The sequence below is a fragment of the Stylophora pistillata genome, chromosome 12, assembly GCF_964205215.1.
Source record: "Stylophora pistillata chromosome 12, jaStyPist1.2, whole genome shotgun sequence".
In the NCBI taxonomy this organism is placed as follows: domain Eukaryota; kingdom Metazoa; phylum Cnidaria; class Anthozoa; order Scleractinia; family Pocilloporidae; genus Stylophora; species Stylophora pistillata.
The window spans coordinates 11140088-11156259 of NC_142530.1; the positions used below are offsets into that span (position 1 = coordinate 11140088).

General features: G+C 39.8%; 2 protein-coding genes and 1 long non-coding RNA gene across 4 annotated transcripts; 2 read left to right on the top strand and 1 right to left on the bottom strand.

Annotated features, from left to right (window-relative positions):
• Positions 1-2320: 2320 nt before the first annotated feature.
• Positions 2321-4480, top strand: LOC148718801 (uncharacterized). The gene is made up of 4 exons (XM_088741461.1): positions 2321-2940; positions 3108-3199; positions 3345-3420; positions 3866-4480. The coding sequence occupies exons 1-4, from the start codon at positions 2740-2742 to the stop codon at positions 4478-4480; spliced, it is 984 nt and encodes a 327-aa protein (XP_088597587.1). The 5' UTR covers positions 2321-2739.
• Positions 4481-4883: 403 nt separating this feature from the next.
• LOC148718802 (uncharacterized) lies at positions 4884-15140 on the top strand. 2 transcript variants are annotated; one of them, XM_088741463.1, is made up of 3 exons: positions 4884-5365; positions 5847-6064; positions 14659-15140. In XM_088741463.1, exons 1-3 carry the CDS (start codon positions 4891-4893, stop codon positions 14665-14667), a joined length of 702 nt encoding a protein of 233 aa, XP_088597589.1. In that variant the 5' UTR covers positions 4884-4890; the 3' UTR covers positions 14668-15140. The 2 variants fall into 2 exon arrangements, with proteins under 2 accessions (XP_088597589.1, XP_088597588.1); XM_088741462.1 differs by lacking the exon at positions 14659-15140 and adding an exon at positions 6412-7934.
• On the bottom strand, positions 10166-11343 carry LOC148718803 (uncharacterized). The gene is made up of 3 exons (XR_015994104.1): positions 11116-11343; positions 10358-10430; positions 10166-10178 (listed from the first exon to the last, which is right to left on the bottom strand). It is a non-coding gene; the product is annotated as an uncharacterized LOC148718803 (long non-coding RNA).
• Positions 15141-16172: the final 1032 nt, after the last annotated feature.

Here is a 16172-nt window from a genome sequence, read left to right on the forward strand (position 1 = left end):
AAAAACGTGATTTGTAGAATCGTATATCGAAAACACAATTCACCTGAGAATTTTCTTAAATATATTGAGGAGGCAATAGAGAAATACTCTGCTGCAGGTAAGAATTTATGCCTGCTAGGCGATTTTCATTTATGTTTACAAAGAATCGAAACTTGTCACTATAGTCATCAATTCCTATTGGCCTTACAAAGCTGTTATCTCATCCTGACGATTGACAAGCCAACGTGTGTTCACAGAACCTCCGCCAGTCTTAGACTAGGTTTACACTGGAGGAGAGTTTTCCGGATTCGTAAATGTATCCGGATTCATCAATTTTGGAGTATTCGGATTCGTAGACGTTTACACTGAAAGGATATTCGGATTCGTAGACGTTTACACTGAAAGGATATTCGGATTTCTGACCGTTTACACACAACGACAACTCCGGGAACATTCGAAATGAAATGGTTACCAAGCCCAGTGTTGTTTCGTCGTTCGATCGACAAAGTGAAAATGCCTCCCCAAAAAAGGCTAGAGTAGATCCAGATGCCACTGAGGCAAATTTGAGTTGGACAGATGCCAAGCAGTCTACGTCGTCGGCGATTAAGTGTGGCTGACGTTAAACTTCCTTGCAATAATAATTTGCGTTTCTTCAGAAACACTGCGGTACACATGATAAAATTTATCGCCTGAACCTGCAACAAGATTAGGCAACCGGAGACCGCCAGCAATGTTGGCACCAGATCCATTTTGGTTTCACCGCAAACTCAAAAGATTGCAGGCGGAAATAATATCCGGATCCGAGAAAAAAAGCGGTTACACGACAAAACTTTCCAGATTCAAAAGTCATCGGATTCAAAGTTCTCACTTTAAATTCCGGATTCAAAATCTCCGGAGAAATGACCAAACCGGGAAGTTTTTATTTCGGATTCGTCAACTTTCGTGTAAACGGCAGAATCAATCCGGTACTAAAACGTTTCGGATTCATCACGAATACGGAACAATTTCCTCTAGTGTAAACCTAGTCTTAAAGACTGGTAAAGTAATGACAAAGGAGTATCACGTTCTGGGTGTGTGTGTCATGGGTATCGCATGGTGTGCACGTGTCACAAGAAACAGAACATGATTGGTTAAAGATGTATATATGAGAGAGAGTCAAACCACGAGGCGTCCTCTTTTCTACCAGAAACACATTGATGAAAAGAAGAAGAAATGGCTTCTTGTCGTATCGTGATAAAGAAAACGGTCTTAATGCCTGAACAGATTTACCTTATGCTGGACACCATTTTGGATATATTGAATGAAGAGGATATTTCGGCGGGAGCAAAAAATTACGGGTATTTCACTGCAGAATATTCGAATCAATCGAAGCTGGCATTAGTCAACCAGAGCTCTCCGAGGATGAATTGTTCCTAGAAAAGAAGAGAGTGGCAGTGGACGGTGTGCGCAAGGTACTGCGCTACATAGCAGAAAAACGATTGAGCGCGAAACTGGAGAAAGGGGAAAAGAACCGGAGAAAGAGAATGAGTAATCAGTTGGTGCAAAAGGAACATTTGAGACGATGAACATTTTAGTTTAATTTGAGACGATGATCATTTTAGTTTAATCATTTTTTCTGTGTGAACAGATTCGATTTTAATGTGAAGTAGGGTGTGAAACAATAAATTTGTTTGTAATGAAATGTTTGTAGTCATTTATGTGCCGATGGAGTGTTGTAAAGAGCTTCCCGATTCGTACCCCAAAGAAGTATATTATCAAACCTATTTATGCCCTCACGAAATCTATAAATTCGATACACATTCCTGTACCAAAACGGGTCGCTCCCGCGTCTTACTACATGCCATCTTAGGATTGAAGACACGCCGTCCTTAGAAATAGGCCATCGCCTCATTTCCCAAGTCGCCGACTATAGAGATGTGTGGATATTTCTGGTACTCGTTCGCGAGATTTTAAAACAAGACGAACCGTTTATTCTCCCGCGCCGAAACGAAATTGAAAGAATTAATTTTGACGAGTGGTGTCCACTCATGGACCATGCGGTCACTGAAAAACTAAGACTGTTTGGTATTCCCAAAGGAGCCCACATGCAGCTGTACTTATTTACGCATTGGTATGAATTTGTGAGAGTAGTAAAGAAAATTCAGGATAACTGCTTTACTTTTGAGGATGTCATGAAAACCTATGAAGGTTGGCAAGATTCCGGGCAAAAAACAAATCTAGTCATGGGAGAGGTAGAAGCATGAACGGTAGTGAAATATTCAGACCGATGGAATGACATTCGTTGTACAAATAGGCGTCAAAGACTCAATAAAGTAAATTGAACTGAATGTGTTTATTAAGTAATGGTCCGCGTAAGAACGATAGCGCTCTGTGGCAACGCATGTGCAGTAGTGATCAGTTTTAGAATTGCGAAATCAATTAACTCTAGCTCTGTGATTGGCTAAAACACAACTTTTTCTGATTTCTTTACGAAAATGTCCGAAAAATTATAAATCCTTTGTGTTTTTGACTAGCTTTACGTCATGTCTATTGTTCCGGAGAATATCGAGGGATTCGTATGTGGGCAAGCAGTTAAAACAGTTTTCCGAGAAATCGTAGTTGGCGACCGCCATATTGGATCCTTCCGAGATTAAGACTCACCTTGTTTGCTCTCTATACAATCAGTCATTTAACGTGTCGAAAATTAGTTTTCATATTTGTTATTCTGTGTTGAAGATTTTTTAGGTTTTTGTGCCGTCTATTTTGTTTTGTTTTCGGGCAATGCCCCCGAAAGCTGTGTGTTCGTGCGCCAAGCATGAGGAATGGCATCACGCCGAGCAAATCGAAATGCGAGTTGCGAATTTTTACGAACTAAACTTCTGCTCTCCTGATACGAAGCATGGAAAGAGGAAGAGGCATATTTGTGTTGCTTGCCGAGGTCGCATTAGTGTGGAGGAAAAATGCCGAAAATTAACAGCCGAGGTAGGGAAATTTTGATATAATATTGGGCTAACACACGTTTGAATAACACTTTCGTAGACCAAGGTGAGAAGATTTGAAACCGTTCTTCAATTCTTGTCCTTTAGCTAGACGCTAGAGGCAAGTCATTGCTGTAAACTTAATTTGTTTTCCGTTTTATTTTACTTTAGACAGATTCAGTTGCTCGTGATTTGGATATTCAGCAATCTGCATCCTCATGTATGGGGACCCTCTGTTTGCCACCGAAGCCCAAATTCAAACAGTAAGCATCTTTATTTCACTCTTAGATTTGTGCAAAGATTTGAAACTGTATTACAATTCTGTGTTCTTCAGATAGAAGAAAAGCTTTTAGCTAGGCAAGTTATTGCTGTAAACTAAATTTACTTCTGCTTTTATATATTCCTAAGGGATTTGGATATCCAACAGCCTGCACCAGTAGAAATTGACTGTGGATGTGACATGTCAGAATCCCAAATTCAAACAGTAAGCTTATTTATTTCACTGTTTTGGATAGAAAATGCGTATGTGGTAGACGCATTAAAGGTTTATCAGCAAGTGAACTTGGCATGTTTCAGGGCATATAATTTTTCTGGCCCAACAATTGGAAAAAGTTTTGTGACAAATCACGCCTGTCTAATATCAACAGTTTTTTGTGTTAGTTTGTTGCACTGCCTTTTTTATAGTTGTTATAAACACTTTGTAAACAAAAGTTACGAGCTTTTTATTCTCAATGATCCATTCTTTTTACGAAATTAAAGTAAAAGAGTGAGAAGTGAATACATTTGATCATTTGATTTTTGAGGCATCAATATGAAATCCCTTTTTCTTCATTGTGCGCTCTAAAATTTAAAACATACGTCAGATTAGTTTGTAATTTTGGATGTCTTCTCTCACAAGGCTGATATGAAAAATAAATGATGTCTTCCAGATCGTAACAAATGCAGACAAAAGCAAGAATTCCGTGGTGAATTTGTCGAGAGGGACCCAAGTGCCTAATCTTCCCTTGAGGCCTTACCAGGAAGCCCAAGATCGAACAAAGAGAGACATGCGTTCAGAAATCCTGGAGACACTTAAGTCAGTGGCACTTAAGTATGTTCACTTTGAGCCTGGGCAACCATTAGTCCAACTTATGGAGGACATTCTGCAAAGCAGTAGTTGGAAGCAGCTGTTTGTTACATTGCAGCAACCTTCGCCTCATGCAGATCAGTTTCTTCAGGCCTTAGCTAAAGAATTCAAAAGCTGCAAGGATAAGGAGGCTCGAAAACAAGCAAAGAAAAATTCAAAAGGACAGAAACAAAAACTTTTGATTGGCAACACCAAGGACAAGAGCAAAATTGCTATGTTTGGAGACACACCATTAGATGTCAGCTCACGGGTTGAAGCAGCCAAAAAGATTGGCAGATTACGTCATTATTCCAGTGCTCTTCCAACACCATCACAGCAGCAAGAGTACATTGCATCTTGTTTGGACGTGGTGGTGTACCACCTGGCGACTGAAAATTTACTAGGCAGCGGGTCAGCCCACAAATTCTGCAAGAATTGACAGAACTCCTCACCCGGGATGACATTGCCAGAGCGTCATCTTGCCGTGGAGTCTTGGTGAATGGGAAAGAAACAGCTCTGCGTTACTGGCAAGATTCCCTGAAGGACCTTTGTTTACACTCATTTGCCAAAAAGCTTTCGCACTAACACTATGCTGGCAGGTCTCTGCAATTTGTGTGATGACTTTGGTCACACAAACTTTGATGCAATGTGCGAACTTGTCCACAAAATTGCTAACCTTGGAGGGGGAGAGTCAAACTCTTTTGACCCTGCCATGGTGGTCAAGGAGCTAACGGACCATCACACATTCCTTATAAGGAATTACTCCAAGTTAGCAGAAAGACACTTTCTTGCTTAGAGCTTTGTCTTGCTTATGCATTTGGGACTTGTTCTGAGGAGCACCCTGATAGTATGCATGAAATGACAAAGTTTTATCAAGTTTGTGATAAGCTAACTACTTCACTGCAGAATTCAACTAATTCCACTGAAAGTGAAAAGATTGAAAATTATCTTCAAGAATCAATCAACACACAGTGTAGTTATGTTTCGCATTTTTTGCGGACAAAACATCAAGCTGATTTCTACAAGTTTGCCTTGAGGCACTTCAAGCCTGGAGAATGTGTTACTGTCATGGACTATAAAATTAAGTTGGAACTTGGCATGCGAACACGAGAGAACCAACGCAATTGGTATGGAAAACGGGGCATTTCACTCCATGGGTTTTATGTTATTGCCCAAGTACTACCAGACCAGCGATCTGCAGAAATGATAGACCTGTGGTGTGAAGACACAAAACAGGACACGTGGTTCACACAGAGTGCTCTGGATATTGGCTTTCGCTGGCTTGAGTCTGCATTTCCTGGATTCAAGGTGTATTTGTTTTCTGGTAAGTGTTGTTAGCACATTTCAACCTTACATGAATTTGGTGAATTAGTTGTTGTTTTAATATATAGCTACTGTACAGGTTAAAGGAACCTTTTCTATTATAATTGTCATTGTTACTGCTATTGCTATTGTTGTTATTACTATTATTATTATAGCTGTATTATTATTATTATTAATATTATCATTATCATTATTATTGTCAGGGCTGTGCCCTAAGGGTGCCCAGGTGCCTCAGGCGACCGTGAATAACTTTTGCCTTTGGGCGACCAGATAAACTTACTTCTTTTCATATAAGCTTTATGCTGAGTGCCCTCGATCTCATACTTTGGAACCTTTAGGCTCCTTGTAATTTTTCTTAATGCACAGCCTTGATTATTATTATTATTATTATTATTATTACATGATTATTATACATTTAAATGTATTTTGTACATTTGCCATGACAACTTAACTCTATTTTCGCTTTGGTTGCTCGTTTTCAGACAACGGGCCCCACCACCACAATACCAGCTTGTTGGTCTACTTGGTAGAAGTGAACCAATGCTTTGATGTGTCTCTGGTTGAGTACAATAATTTTGAGGCAGGGGAAGGCAAAACCGTGTTGAACACCCATTTTGCCCACATTAGCCACAAGATTGTGCGCTGGGTACGTGTTGGAAATGACCTGGAAACTGGTGAACAATTGGCAGAACTTGTTTCGGTAAGTTAGGGATGCATTTTTGTAATACATGTTAGTTTGCTTTTCTCTCTTCATTATATTTATTCCAGCTACTCCTCCCCCCCCAAAAAAAAATTAACTTTCATGAATTTCACACACCTATTTGAGTATAGTTGCATCGTAGTAGCAAGAAGATAGAGCAAGTCTGCCTGTCACATGTGGTTAATTTGAAATAACAGGCAGGTTGCATCTGACAGTTGTGATATTTCGCAATTATTACACAGAAGACTATCATAGATGAAATACCTTGTACTGTGGGGATTATAAGTTGATTTGTTTTTATCAGAAGTCAACCAAGTTTCATTTATACTGTAAATTTTTCTTTGGAGAGCATCAAGAATACATCTTCCTTTGAGCTCTTGATTGACAGAGGAAAAGCACCAAAGAAAATGGGTACCCTCAAGGACATCTCGTTGTATGGTAGCTTCACTTTTCCTCTAGAAGGCGATTATGCTGGAGGCTTGGTGGCCAGATCTTTGGCAGGAGTCGGAAAGGAGGTAAAGACAACCAAGGTCCAATTACAGTCACTTTCTGGAAGAACAGTTCCTCTTGCTGGAGCTACTGGAGCTACCATCCATCAATAAATTACTCCAACAGAACGAGCAGAAACCCAGTGCACTGTGCCTGCTACTGCATACAGTATCAATCTTGTGCAACATGTACCTGAGCCCCTCATTACTGCAAACAAGGCCAGGGAGGATCATTATGTTCACAAAGAGAAGCAATCACCAGAGGGGTTTGCCATCAAGTAGCGAAATGGTAAGCGGGTGACATTTACCATGGCACAAAAGGAGATAATGGTCCAATTCTATGACCGTCAGGCCACTCAGGGAATTCGTGCCAACCCTAAAGATGCCATTGAGGTGATGAAGCAGTGTGGGATGGAGCCACTGAAAGAAAGCCAAATCCGCAGCTGGCGGAGCACCTCTCACCAAAAGAGAAAGAATGCCGCCAATGCCCTGGCTGAAGAAATGGCAACATGTAGCATCCCCTAATCAAGAAATCAACAGTCCAACGCTGTTGAGCCAAACACCCAGCAAACAGAATCTGCTCAACCAGTCATGGATCACTCAGATGTAAGGCCAAGCCTTGTCAGGGAAGGTGAAACATTGACTACACAGGTTAGAGAGGAAGCGTGCCCCCAGCAAAGCCCTGAACATTTGCCACAAGGAAGCAACAGCCTGCATACTCCTGCCTTTTTTAGGAGTGGCAATTTCCACTACAACTCAGCCAATCTACCATAAATGGTATGTTATGGAGAGCGCCCATATTTTTCTAGAGTGCGTTGCGTTACGTAATTATTAAAAATAGAACGAAGAAGTTTCTAGAACATTTAGTTATGATGACTAAGCGAGAACTTTAAGGAGAACCTTCTAGAACCGTGACTCAGCATATTTTTGTTATGATGTAATCATAGTGTAATGTTTCTAAAAATAGCAATATTACAGATCTCTAGAACATTCTAGAACTTTTCTGAAAGATATATAAGGAGTCACGCTAGCTTAAAGAAAGAGGCCTTTTAGTGAGCTATAACTGCTGTTGCGAAGAGCCCAGAGGAGCGGGAGCCGGACAGAGTTGTTTACTGGAATTGAAAGCCGTGTGGAAGGCTGCGTGAGAGAAAGAATTACGGACGTCGACAATTTGTTAAAGATTTTCAAGAGAACTGTGAGTTGTGCGGTAGTACACTGAGATTTAAGTGATATTATTTGTAAAGGGCTCTAAGTTACAAGGATACTGATTGTATTAGTATTTATATCGCTCCGTAGCTAAGTGAAAAAGATAGTTATTGTACTGGTTGTCGATATCGCTTCGTAGTTATTACGTCAGTCAATAAAGTAGTTGAGTTGTACGAGTTATATCTTTCTGGCGGTTTGGAAAATACCGTAACAGGTATAATTTGGATATATCAACAAAGTTGAAATGGTAAATTGGCCACTGTGATGATTACAAAAGCTGACGTTTCGAGCGTTAGCCCTTCGTCGGAGCGAATAGAGGAATTGTGGATTGTGTGTCCTTTTAAAGGCAGAAAATGGAGCTACGTTATTGGTGGGAGCATGGCAACGAGAAAAACATAAATAAATTAGTGGAACGAAAAGCGTTCGTTGATCCCTGTGGGATTTAGACTGCCGGTTTGAAAGATGAGCTTTTGTTCAAGATTTTTACGGCTTTCCGTGCCACCTAAGTGCAAGGAAAATTAAAATGTCTAGCGACTGGTTTCGATGTGTCCTTGTCATTCCTTTCCACGTCTCGAAGGTGTTTTCGGAATCGGTCACCTAGTCTTCTGCCTGTTTCGCCGACGTATATCTTTTTGCAATAAGTGCAAGTTATGCAATAGATTACATTGGCGGAGGTGCACGTGAAGTGATCGGTGATCTTAATGGTTCGTTTAGGTCCCGATATTTTATCAGTGTTGTGAATGAAAGGACACGTTTTGCATCGTGCACGAGCGCATTTAAAAGTGCCTGGTTGGTCATTAGTCTGAAAAGAACTTCTGACCAACAAATTGCCTATGTTTTTGTCGCGTTTGAATGAATACTACATTACTACCCACTACAGGCGTTACTACCCATCCTACCATAAATGGTAGGATGGGTAGTAATGCCTGTACATTTATTGCCTTGAGATTTGGCCATATATACTTTGCTAATGGTCTGCAGCCCCCAATTGCCTCGCAGCTGCAGAACAACTGGAAAGTGTCACTGATTGAAGCCATACTGAGTGGCAATGACATACATGATGACATTTTTGAAGGTGATGCAGTCAATGTAGCAGTAGACGATGCCATTGAAATTGCTGGTGAGGAGTGCTTTGTGGACAAAATTGACCATCAGTATGACATCATTGGTGCAAATCGTGTGGAGCAGCTGAAAGACGTATTCAAAACACTTGCCATTGCCAAAGTTCAGAGCTGCCATGTAATAGTTACTGGTGGGCGATCGATGCTGCTTATAATCAATGGGGATGGGTCATCGATGATAACTGATTCTCACCGACACAAGACCACTGGTGCAATCATTGCTTTTCCTGCTACTGGTCTGGCAGATTATCTGGCTCTTTGGTTTACAAGAATGCATTACGCTTACTGGGCCATTGACATCGGGGTAACTTCCATAGTTCCTGTTTCTCATAACTAACAATGGAATCTTCTTTTGCCTATTGCACGCACATAAGTTTCGTTCTAAGACAGCAGATATTTAGAGTTACACGTGGGATGGGTGATTTCCGGGCGGCAGGCTAGCTCAAACGTATAAAGCGAAACCCATTTTATCCCAGATTGTGTCGTTCCAAGAGATATCCATACCTCCCCCATGAATTTTGTTGTTGTGAACCTTCCCCCCCCCCGGAATTTCCAGACAAGAGTAAACAAAATATAGTTCAAACAAGGATGAGTTACACCCCTTAGCTGAGAGAAATGAGAAACAGAAATAGTCAAGGGGCAAATACATATTTTTTTTTATTATGTATATAGAAATATAAATTATGAAGATTTTATTGATGGACAAACTTTGCAAAAATGAAAACTTTTATTGCTGTTAGTGTAACACACATTGTAAAAAGGGGTGCGTGACGTCCTGATAGTCACACAATGACTCATTGAACAGTTTGAAATGCCGATCAGATCTGCGCGAAAATAGTGAAAAACTTTTACAGGCGTCTCGTTCAATAAGACTGCAACAGAAAAGAACGAGGCATAGAGTACGAAAAACGAATCGATTTACCATTAGATGTTAGGTCCTTTCTACATTTCGATGTCTCGAATAAGGCAGGCAATTACAAATCTTATTTGGTTATAGGAAAAAGCATCCTTAAGCTCGTCTTTAACTGACCGCAATTTTCCATCACTGTTCTTGACGATGGCGGTCCTGATAACTTGAAACGCATCGCTATCGACTTGAAGATGGCTCGCGAGCATGTTTTCATCGAGTGGTGCATTCGCCGCGAAGGAGTCGATAGCATAAACTTCCGCCGTAGCCAGCGTCACTTGCGTTTCACGGGCAATGGACTGGAAATCTTTTCCCTTCCGTAAATGCTCAACCACTGCAATCTTCGTATTTGAAGCAGGGTTTTTGCCGTACAGCATGAAAAGGTTTCGTTTCTGAAAAATATCAAGAGGATTCCATTAGGTACTTCGATGTTAAGAATCTCGTACTGTATTCGATACACTGTGCGCATTAGTAGTTTGTACAATCCATCTGGGAAAACCAAATACTGAAATACAAAATGTCTTCATGTTCTCTTACTACTGAGTTATGCCAGTACTTAAAACCTACTCACCAGGGGATAAAATCTTGGCCGCTTTGAACTGGCGCAATCCTCTTTTTCATTTTCATCCCGCGCGTGTCTCTTTCTAAGGAAAATAAAAAATCAGGGTTTGAGTAACTTCATTTATATTTTCCCAAACGAGGTGGACTTCTCTAAAGAAAAGTTACCTATAGGCCATAGTTTGGTTAACCAAATTTCAGTTTGCAAACCAGTGCTGAGAAATAAGACTATGGTCTTGCGCACGTGTTGCGAGTTTCGCGACGACATGTCATCCGATTCCGGGAAACTGAGGTGAGATAATCTTCCAAACCGCACCAATGGCGTTTGATGATCAGTAATGCACGTCTATGAAAAAAAGAAAGCAGGCCTCTTTTGACAGATTATATTTTTCTGAATGAAGAAATCATTCGCAAAACTGGTTTTCCCCACATAAATATTCAAAAACGTTAACTGGAACATACATATATGTTTATGAACGATTGTCGGCCCTTGCGTCTTTAACTTTAATGGAGTATGAGCCACAAAATTTCGAACCAAAGATTTGAATTTGGCGCTTATTTCCGTTTATCCAATAACAAGCGTTGTTTTGTAATTTTCTCGGCATCGTGGCAAACGGCTCTCGCTGCCGGATTCCCGCTCGTTTTACTATAGTTCTTACGCGGACCATTACTTAAATACTAGAGAACGAAATACAATAGGCTTAGCATAAACTACGCCATGCAAGGAATGGGTTTATTCAGTAGGAACACTATAAAACGAAATACAAATACCTGAAAAATAGCGACGACATAAATGATCGGATGTATCTAACATCTCTACTCGTGCCGGTTGAAGCGCGAAACATACATGTGACACGAGATCGAAAAAACAATTACATTCCACAAAAAAGTCATAATGATTATATACAATAAAGAGTTCGCGATCTGAAAGAATACCTTGTAAGAAATACTTTAGAAAATAAAATAGATGCCTGCATTCCCAAGCAGAAAAAGTAAACAATGAAGGTGTCTAGGAACAAAAATTATAAAGGGAAATGAACAAAAGCGAACATCGCGCCAACCAGGTGTACCGGTTCACAAGGGAATTACCATTGTTCTTTCTTTGTTTAGGAGTCATTGGTTAGCTATTGTGTATTGTTCGGTCTTTTGTAACGGCTCTTGTGAACCGGTACACGAGGACAAAATCAAATATATTATTAAAAACTCGTGTATCTTCAAAGTATACATGCAAACAAAAATGGTTTACGGTGTGAAAAAGGAACTCTGAAATAAAATTCAAACGATTCTGCTCCTTGCAAATTTTTCTAAAAAGATGAAAAAAACAATAGGTATTACCTAAGGGATTGATACAAGTGTAAATGCAGACGGATCGATTGTGAAGTAATGGTTAATGGTAGCAAAGGGATTTAGAGAGGATTAGGTGGCGGTATGACAAACGCATGCAAAGAGTCGGGTAATATGTAAATATGAAAAAATTTCCATAAGCCGCGAGGTGTTAGTCGGTGACTAACTCGCAACGAGTGTTGAAAAAATATTGATGTGATTCGAAGAGAAGACGTGGTTGAAATGAACTGATGCGAAAGTTAGCGTCTTCTATATATTTTTTCACTGAGTCGTGAGTGACAGGTGTCAAAAATATCACAAATTGATTACATTACCAGCCATTCATTTGCTGTCAATCATACGGAGGACGCAGTAAAATTATAATTCTACCGTTAAAAAGATTAAAATATGATTGGATATATACCCACGCCGCGGCCCAACGTGGGGACGCTATAATTTCCCTATATAACTAGCAGAGGTTCTAGCGTCAGTACAGAAGTTGATTCCTCCAGCTAGAAGTCGAGAGAAGAAGTCGAGAGAAGAAGCCAGAAGAAGAGCAAGAAGAAGTAAAAATCATGCCCAACATTAACGTAAGTGTTTGTATGCATAGAAGTGCAATGCTTTCCAAACGATAGTTTGGAAAGCATTGCTAGATTTGCAGACGCCGACACATTACAGCGAATTGTAAACAGAGTAGATTTGTACCTTCAAGACGCCAAACAACCGCTATCGGACTACGAAACACGTGACGTAGTCGAAAAGAGAAACGAGAAATTTAAAGCCGTGTTGGAATATACAAAAGTGGTAGTCGAACGTGAACTTTCTAACGAGAAGGATGGCCATGAATGCGGTAGAAAGACAGAATTACATCGTGGACAATCCAAAAGTATCCGTGTTGGAGATTGAAAGTATTTTGGATATCATTTCGTTTGCCGACGAGGATTCTTTAAGGAGAATGATGCGACACGCTCGCGCTTATATGAAATCGCATAATTTCGATGAGGTGGTTAGAGAATCAAAGGAAACATATCCAAACAATAAATTTACATACGACGACACATTTCAATGGCACAGGAACGAAATCATGAAATCTATTTATAATTACGTGGAGCACATATTTGACAGTCACGAATGGGATAAAGAGGCTGAACTTTCAGACTAGATTATCATTTCGTCTTGTGGTTGCACACACACAAACACACATACACACAGCATGGAAACAGAGCAAGAGCGAACAGAACGTTTAGAACAGGAGAAGAAAGAACAGGAGTATGAAGATCTTCTCTGGAAAATGCATAAAGATAAACCGTATGATGTGTTTAATCCAACAAAGTCGCATGAAGAATGAGTAGCATTTTGGACTTTAAGAGTGCGAGCGTATAAAGAGCATTTAAAACAATTTGAAAACCAAAGTGGAAATCAAGATGGAAGTTGAGGATGATTCACAGGGGGAATTTTTTTTAACATTACCGAGTAACGATGCCAGTAAAAAGTATTATCCGGATAATTCAAACCGCTCGTGGAAAAATCGATTGGATCGAACCACTCGTTTAGAAGGGACTTGGCAAGTGGGATTATCAAGTCTTAGTGTGCCCACGCGAAAAATAGGAGAATCAAATGGTGAGTTACAAAAATATTTGGAGACACTTCAAGATTCCGACGTGCTATTATCAACCAGTCGCATTACCTTTTCTCCTACTGATAGACAAGTGATGATAAAACATTCAGTCACCTATGGATACATCGTTTGACGTGTTAGAAGCACTTTCAAAAGAAGAATATCTTCATTTCACTTATCATCGTCCAGCTCATTTACGAGAGTATTTTTCCGATACAATTATCGACCGTCAGAGAGGTACCATTGAAATAGATACGATAAATATCGATCGCGATCAAATGACAGATTTTACAATTCGAAGAGAAGTGTATATTGAATTAGCTAAAGGATTGTGCGAAGTTTCCGGATGGACGTGAAAATCCCAGGTGACGGGTACAGGAGTAAGCGGGCAATCAATAGTCAACGATAACGTCACGCGACCTGGACCTAATTTGGACGTACGAAAAATTGGACAAAAATGGACGTTTGATAGAAGTTACGACACGGTTGAATTGTTAGATGAAACCTACGACATTCCGTTTGTTGATCGAAATAATCCCGTGACGCATCGATTTTAATGAGTGAAAAGAGTGGACATTTTTACACGTAAATCGCTCTTCTGACCACGTGCCTTTCAAGAATCGAGCTTATAGAAGTTTGTACTTATATTCATCACTGATCGACCCCGTTCTCATGGGAGATCAAACCGCGGATTTGTTGCGTCAGGTACCATTGGAAGAAGTAGAGAAAGGCACCTATTACTTTCATCCGAGTCAAATTCAGTATATCGAATTACGGAACAATCAATTTCAAGTCGTGGAAACGCAACTCAGCGAAACTTTGACAAACGAGTTAGCAGATATTTCAAAAGAAGGCGCGAGTATTTTAACATTGCATTTTAAAAAGGTCAAGTAGTCACGTAGCGTAATTAAAAAATCAAATAAAAAAATGTCATTTTATTTATTCAAAAAGTGTGTGTGTGTGGTTTTTTTGTCATCTCCGAAACAGTACTAATGAACTTCTATTCAATTAAAAACGAAATACAAAATCCATCCAATACTAAAGGTTGTCACTCGTGATTGAGTCATGGAAGGGGCGAGGAGAGTAAAAACGGGTTTAGCCCATATTGTTATCTTTACCGCATTGCATTTGAAATGGAGTGGAGATAGCGAAGTGACGAACGTGGCGAATTATTTTAAAATAATGGCGGATGTCGCTATTTTTGTAATGGGTTTGCGGCGGCGGTCAAGTACCTCCTTTGGTAACGAGGCACAGATATCCCAGGGGATAAAAACCTAAGTATAATTTTAGCGTCAATTTTTTTTTATTCACTCTGTCTTAGTACCAGATAATGGATAACGAAAATTTACCAGAGCCTTTGCTTTCTATCTTAGATTTTATGAGCTGGACAGATCCGATAACAAGACAAAGACTGCAAACTCTGATTAACCTTTGGCGCAAGGGGCATGATGGAAATCCAAGGAGTGCGGCAACAACGGAATACATTGAACTTGTTATCCACACTTTTTGTAGTCTTCTTGCACTTGTGGTCAACCAAGTTATGACGAGCCGGGTGGATAGAAACGCGGGGTGTATTAAATTAGCACGATTGGTACGCTTATGCCGTATTACAGCAAGGAGACACCGGATCAGGAGGATGAGAAGAAGACTAAGAAGAAGGGGGAATGATCAAGGAAATGGACAGTGAAAGACAAGAAAGAAATGTAAAAAAAAAAAAAAAAAAAAGCCAAAGGAGGAAAACGCTGGGGGAAAAGAGGACATTTTTTTGTTTGTTACTGTTTGTAAAAAAACCCTATTTTATTCATGTCCTTTTTCATATAGTTTTTTAAAAAAATAAAATTTGTTTTTGACTTTATTTGACTGGTTTTTGAATTTTGAGAGTGATAACGGATTTTTCTAGACTCGTTTTTAAACCCAGAAAGCCTCAGGGGAATTTTATTATAATAAAAAAGACAGGGAGGGAATGAGTTCGAGATTGGAAACGAGGTAATCACACCCCTTCATTCATAAAAACTGATGCGAACTGAATAGAACCCTCTTTTTCTTGCTGACCATCTTAGACGAACATTACGAATCAAGACTGAGAAGATGGCTTCTTTTGACTACGGCACAGCTGTTACGCCAAATGCAGTGGCAATGGTGCCCGAATACGTGATATTCATTACAGATGCAGTACTAGACGCGTTGTTAAAAACGAGGAGACGGACACCAATTTAATTCGGCTAAGTATGAGGTGGATATTGAAACCATGTGGAAACCTGAAACTTCAAACGAATGGCGGGAATTAAAGCGGGGAGTCATTCAACAAGTCAAGAAATGTTTGCAGCACATTATACAGTCCAAAGAAAAAAGTAAAGGAGAAAAAGACAGTGAAGAAAACGAAAAGAAAGAGAACTAAACACTTTTAGGTATATCCTTTTGAAACACGTGGAATAATGATGTCAAAACAATAAATGGTTTTAATTGACTTTATTTGACTCGTTTGAATGTTAGAGTGACAATAGTATCACCCACATCAGTAAAGCGCGCTAACATATTTTCGGCACTTTCACCCACTTCTATCTCGATCACAGAAATCGTATTATTTCTTAAAGGTACATATTGAAGGAGAGGAGGTTCGTAATAACTAGTACCGGATAGTCTGGGCGTATGCGGAATCATGGCTAACAAATCGGTAATTTGATCGCACGGGTTCTCCTAAACTGGAATAGACTTGTAACATTCTAGTGCCGCTTCCGTTTTTGTAACACACTCGTTTGGTGTTTACGAAAATGAAATTTACTTCGTAGCAGTAAAAAAGAATTCCCGCAGCAGCTTTTGTCATATCCTGTCCCACTACATCTTTAGTGTAGGTATGTTGGGCCATTTGATAATACCGATACTGATA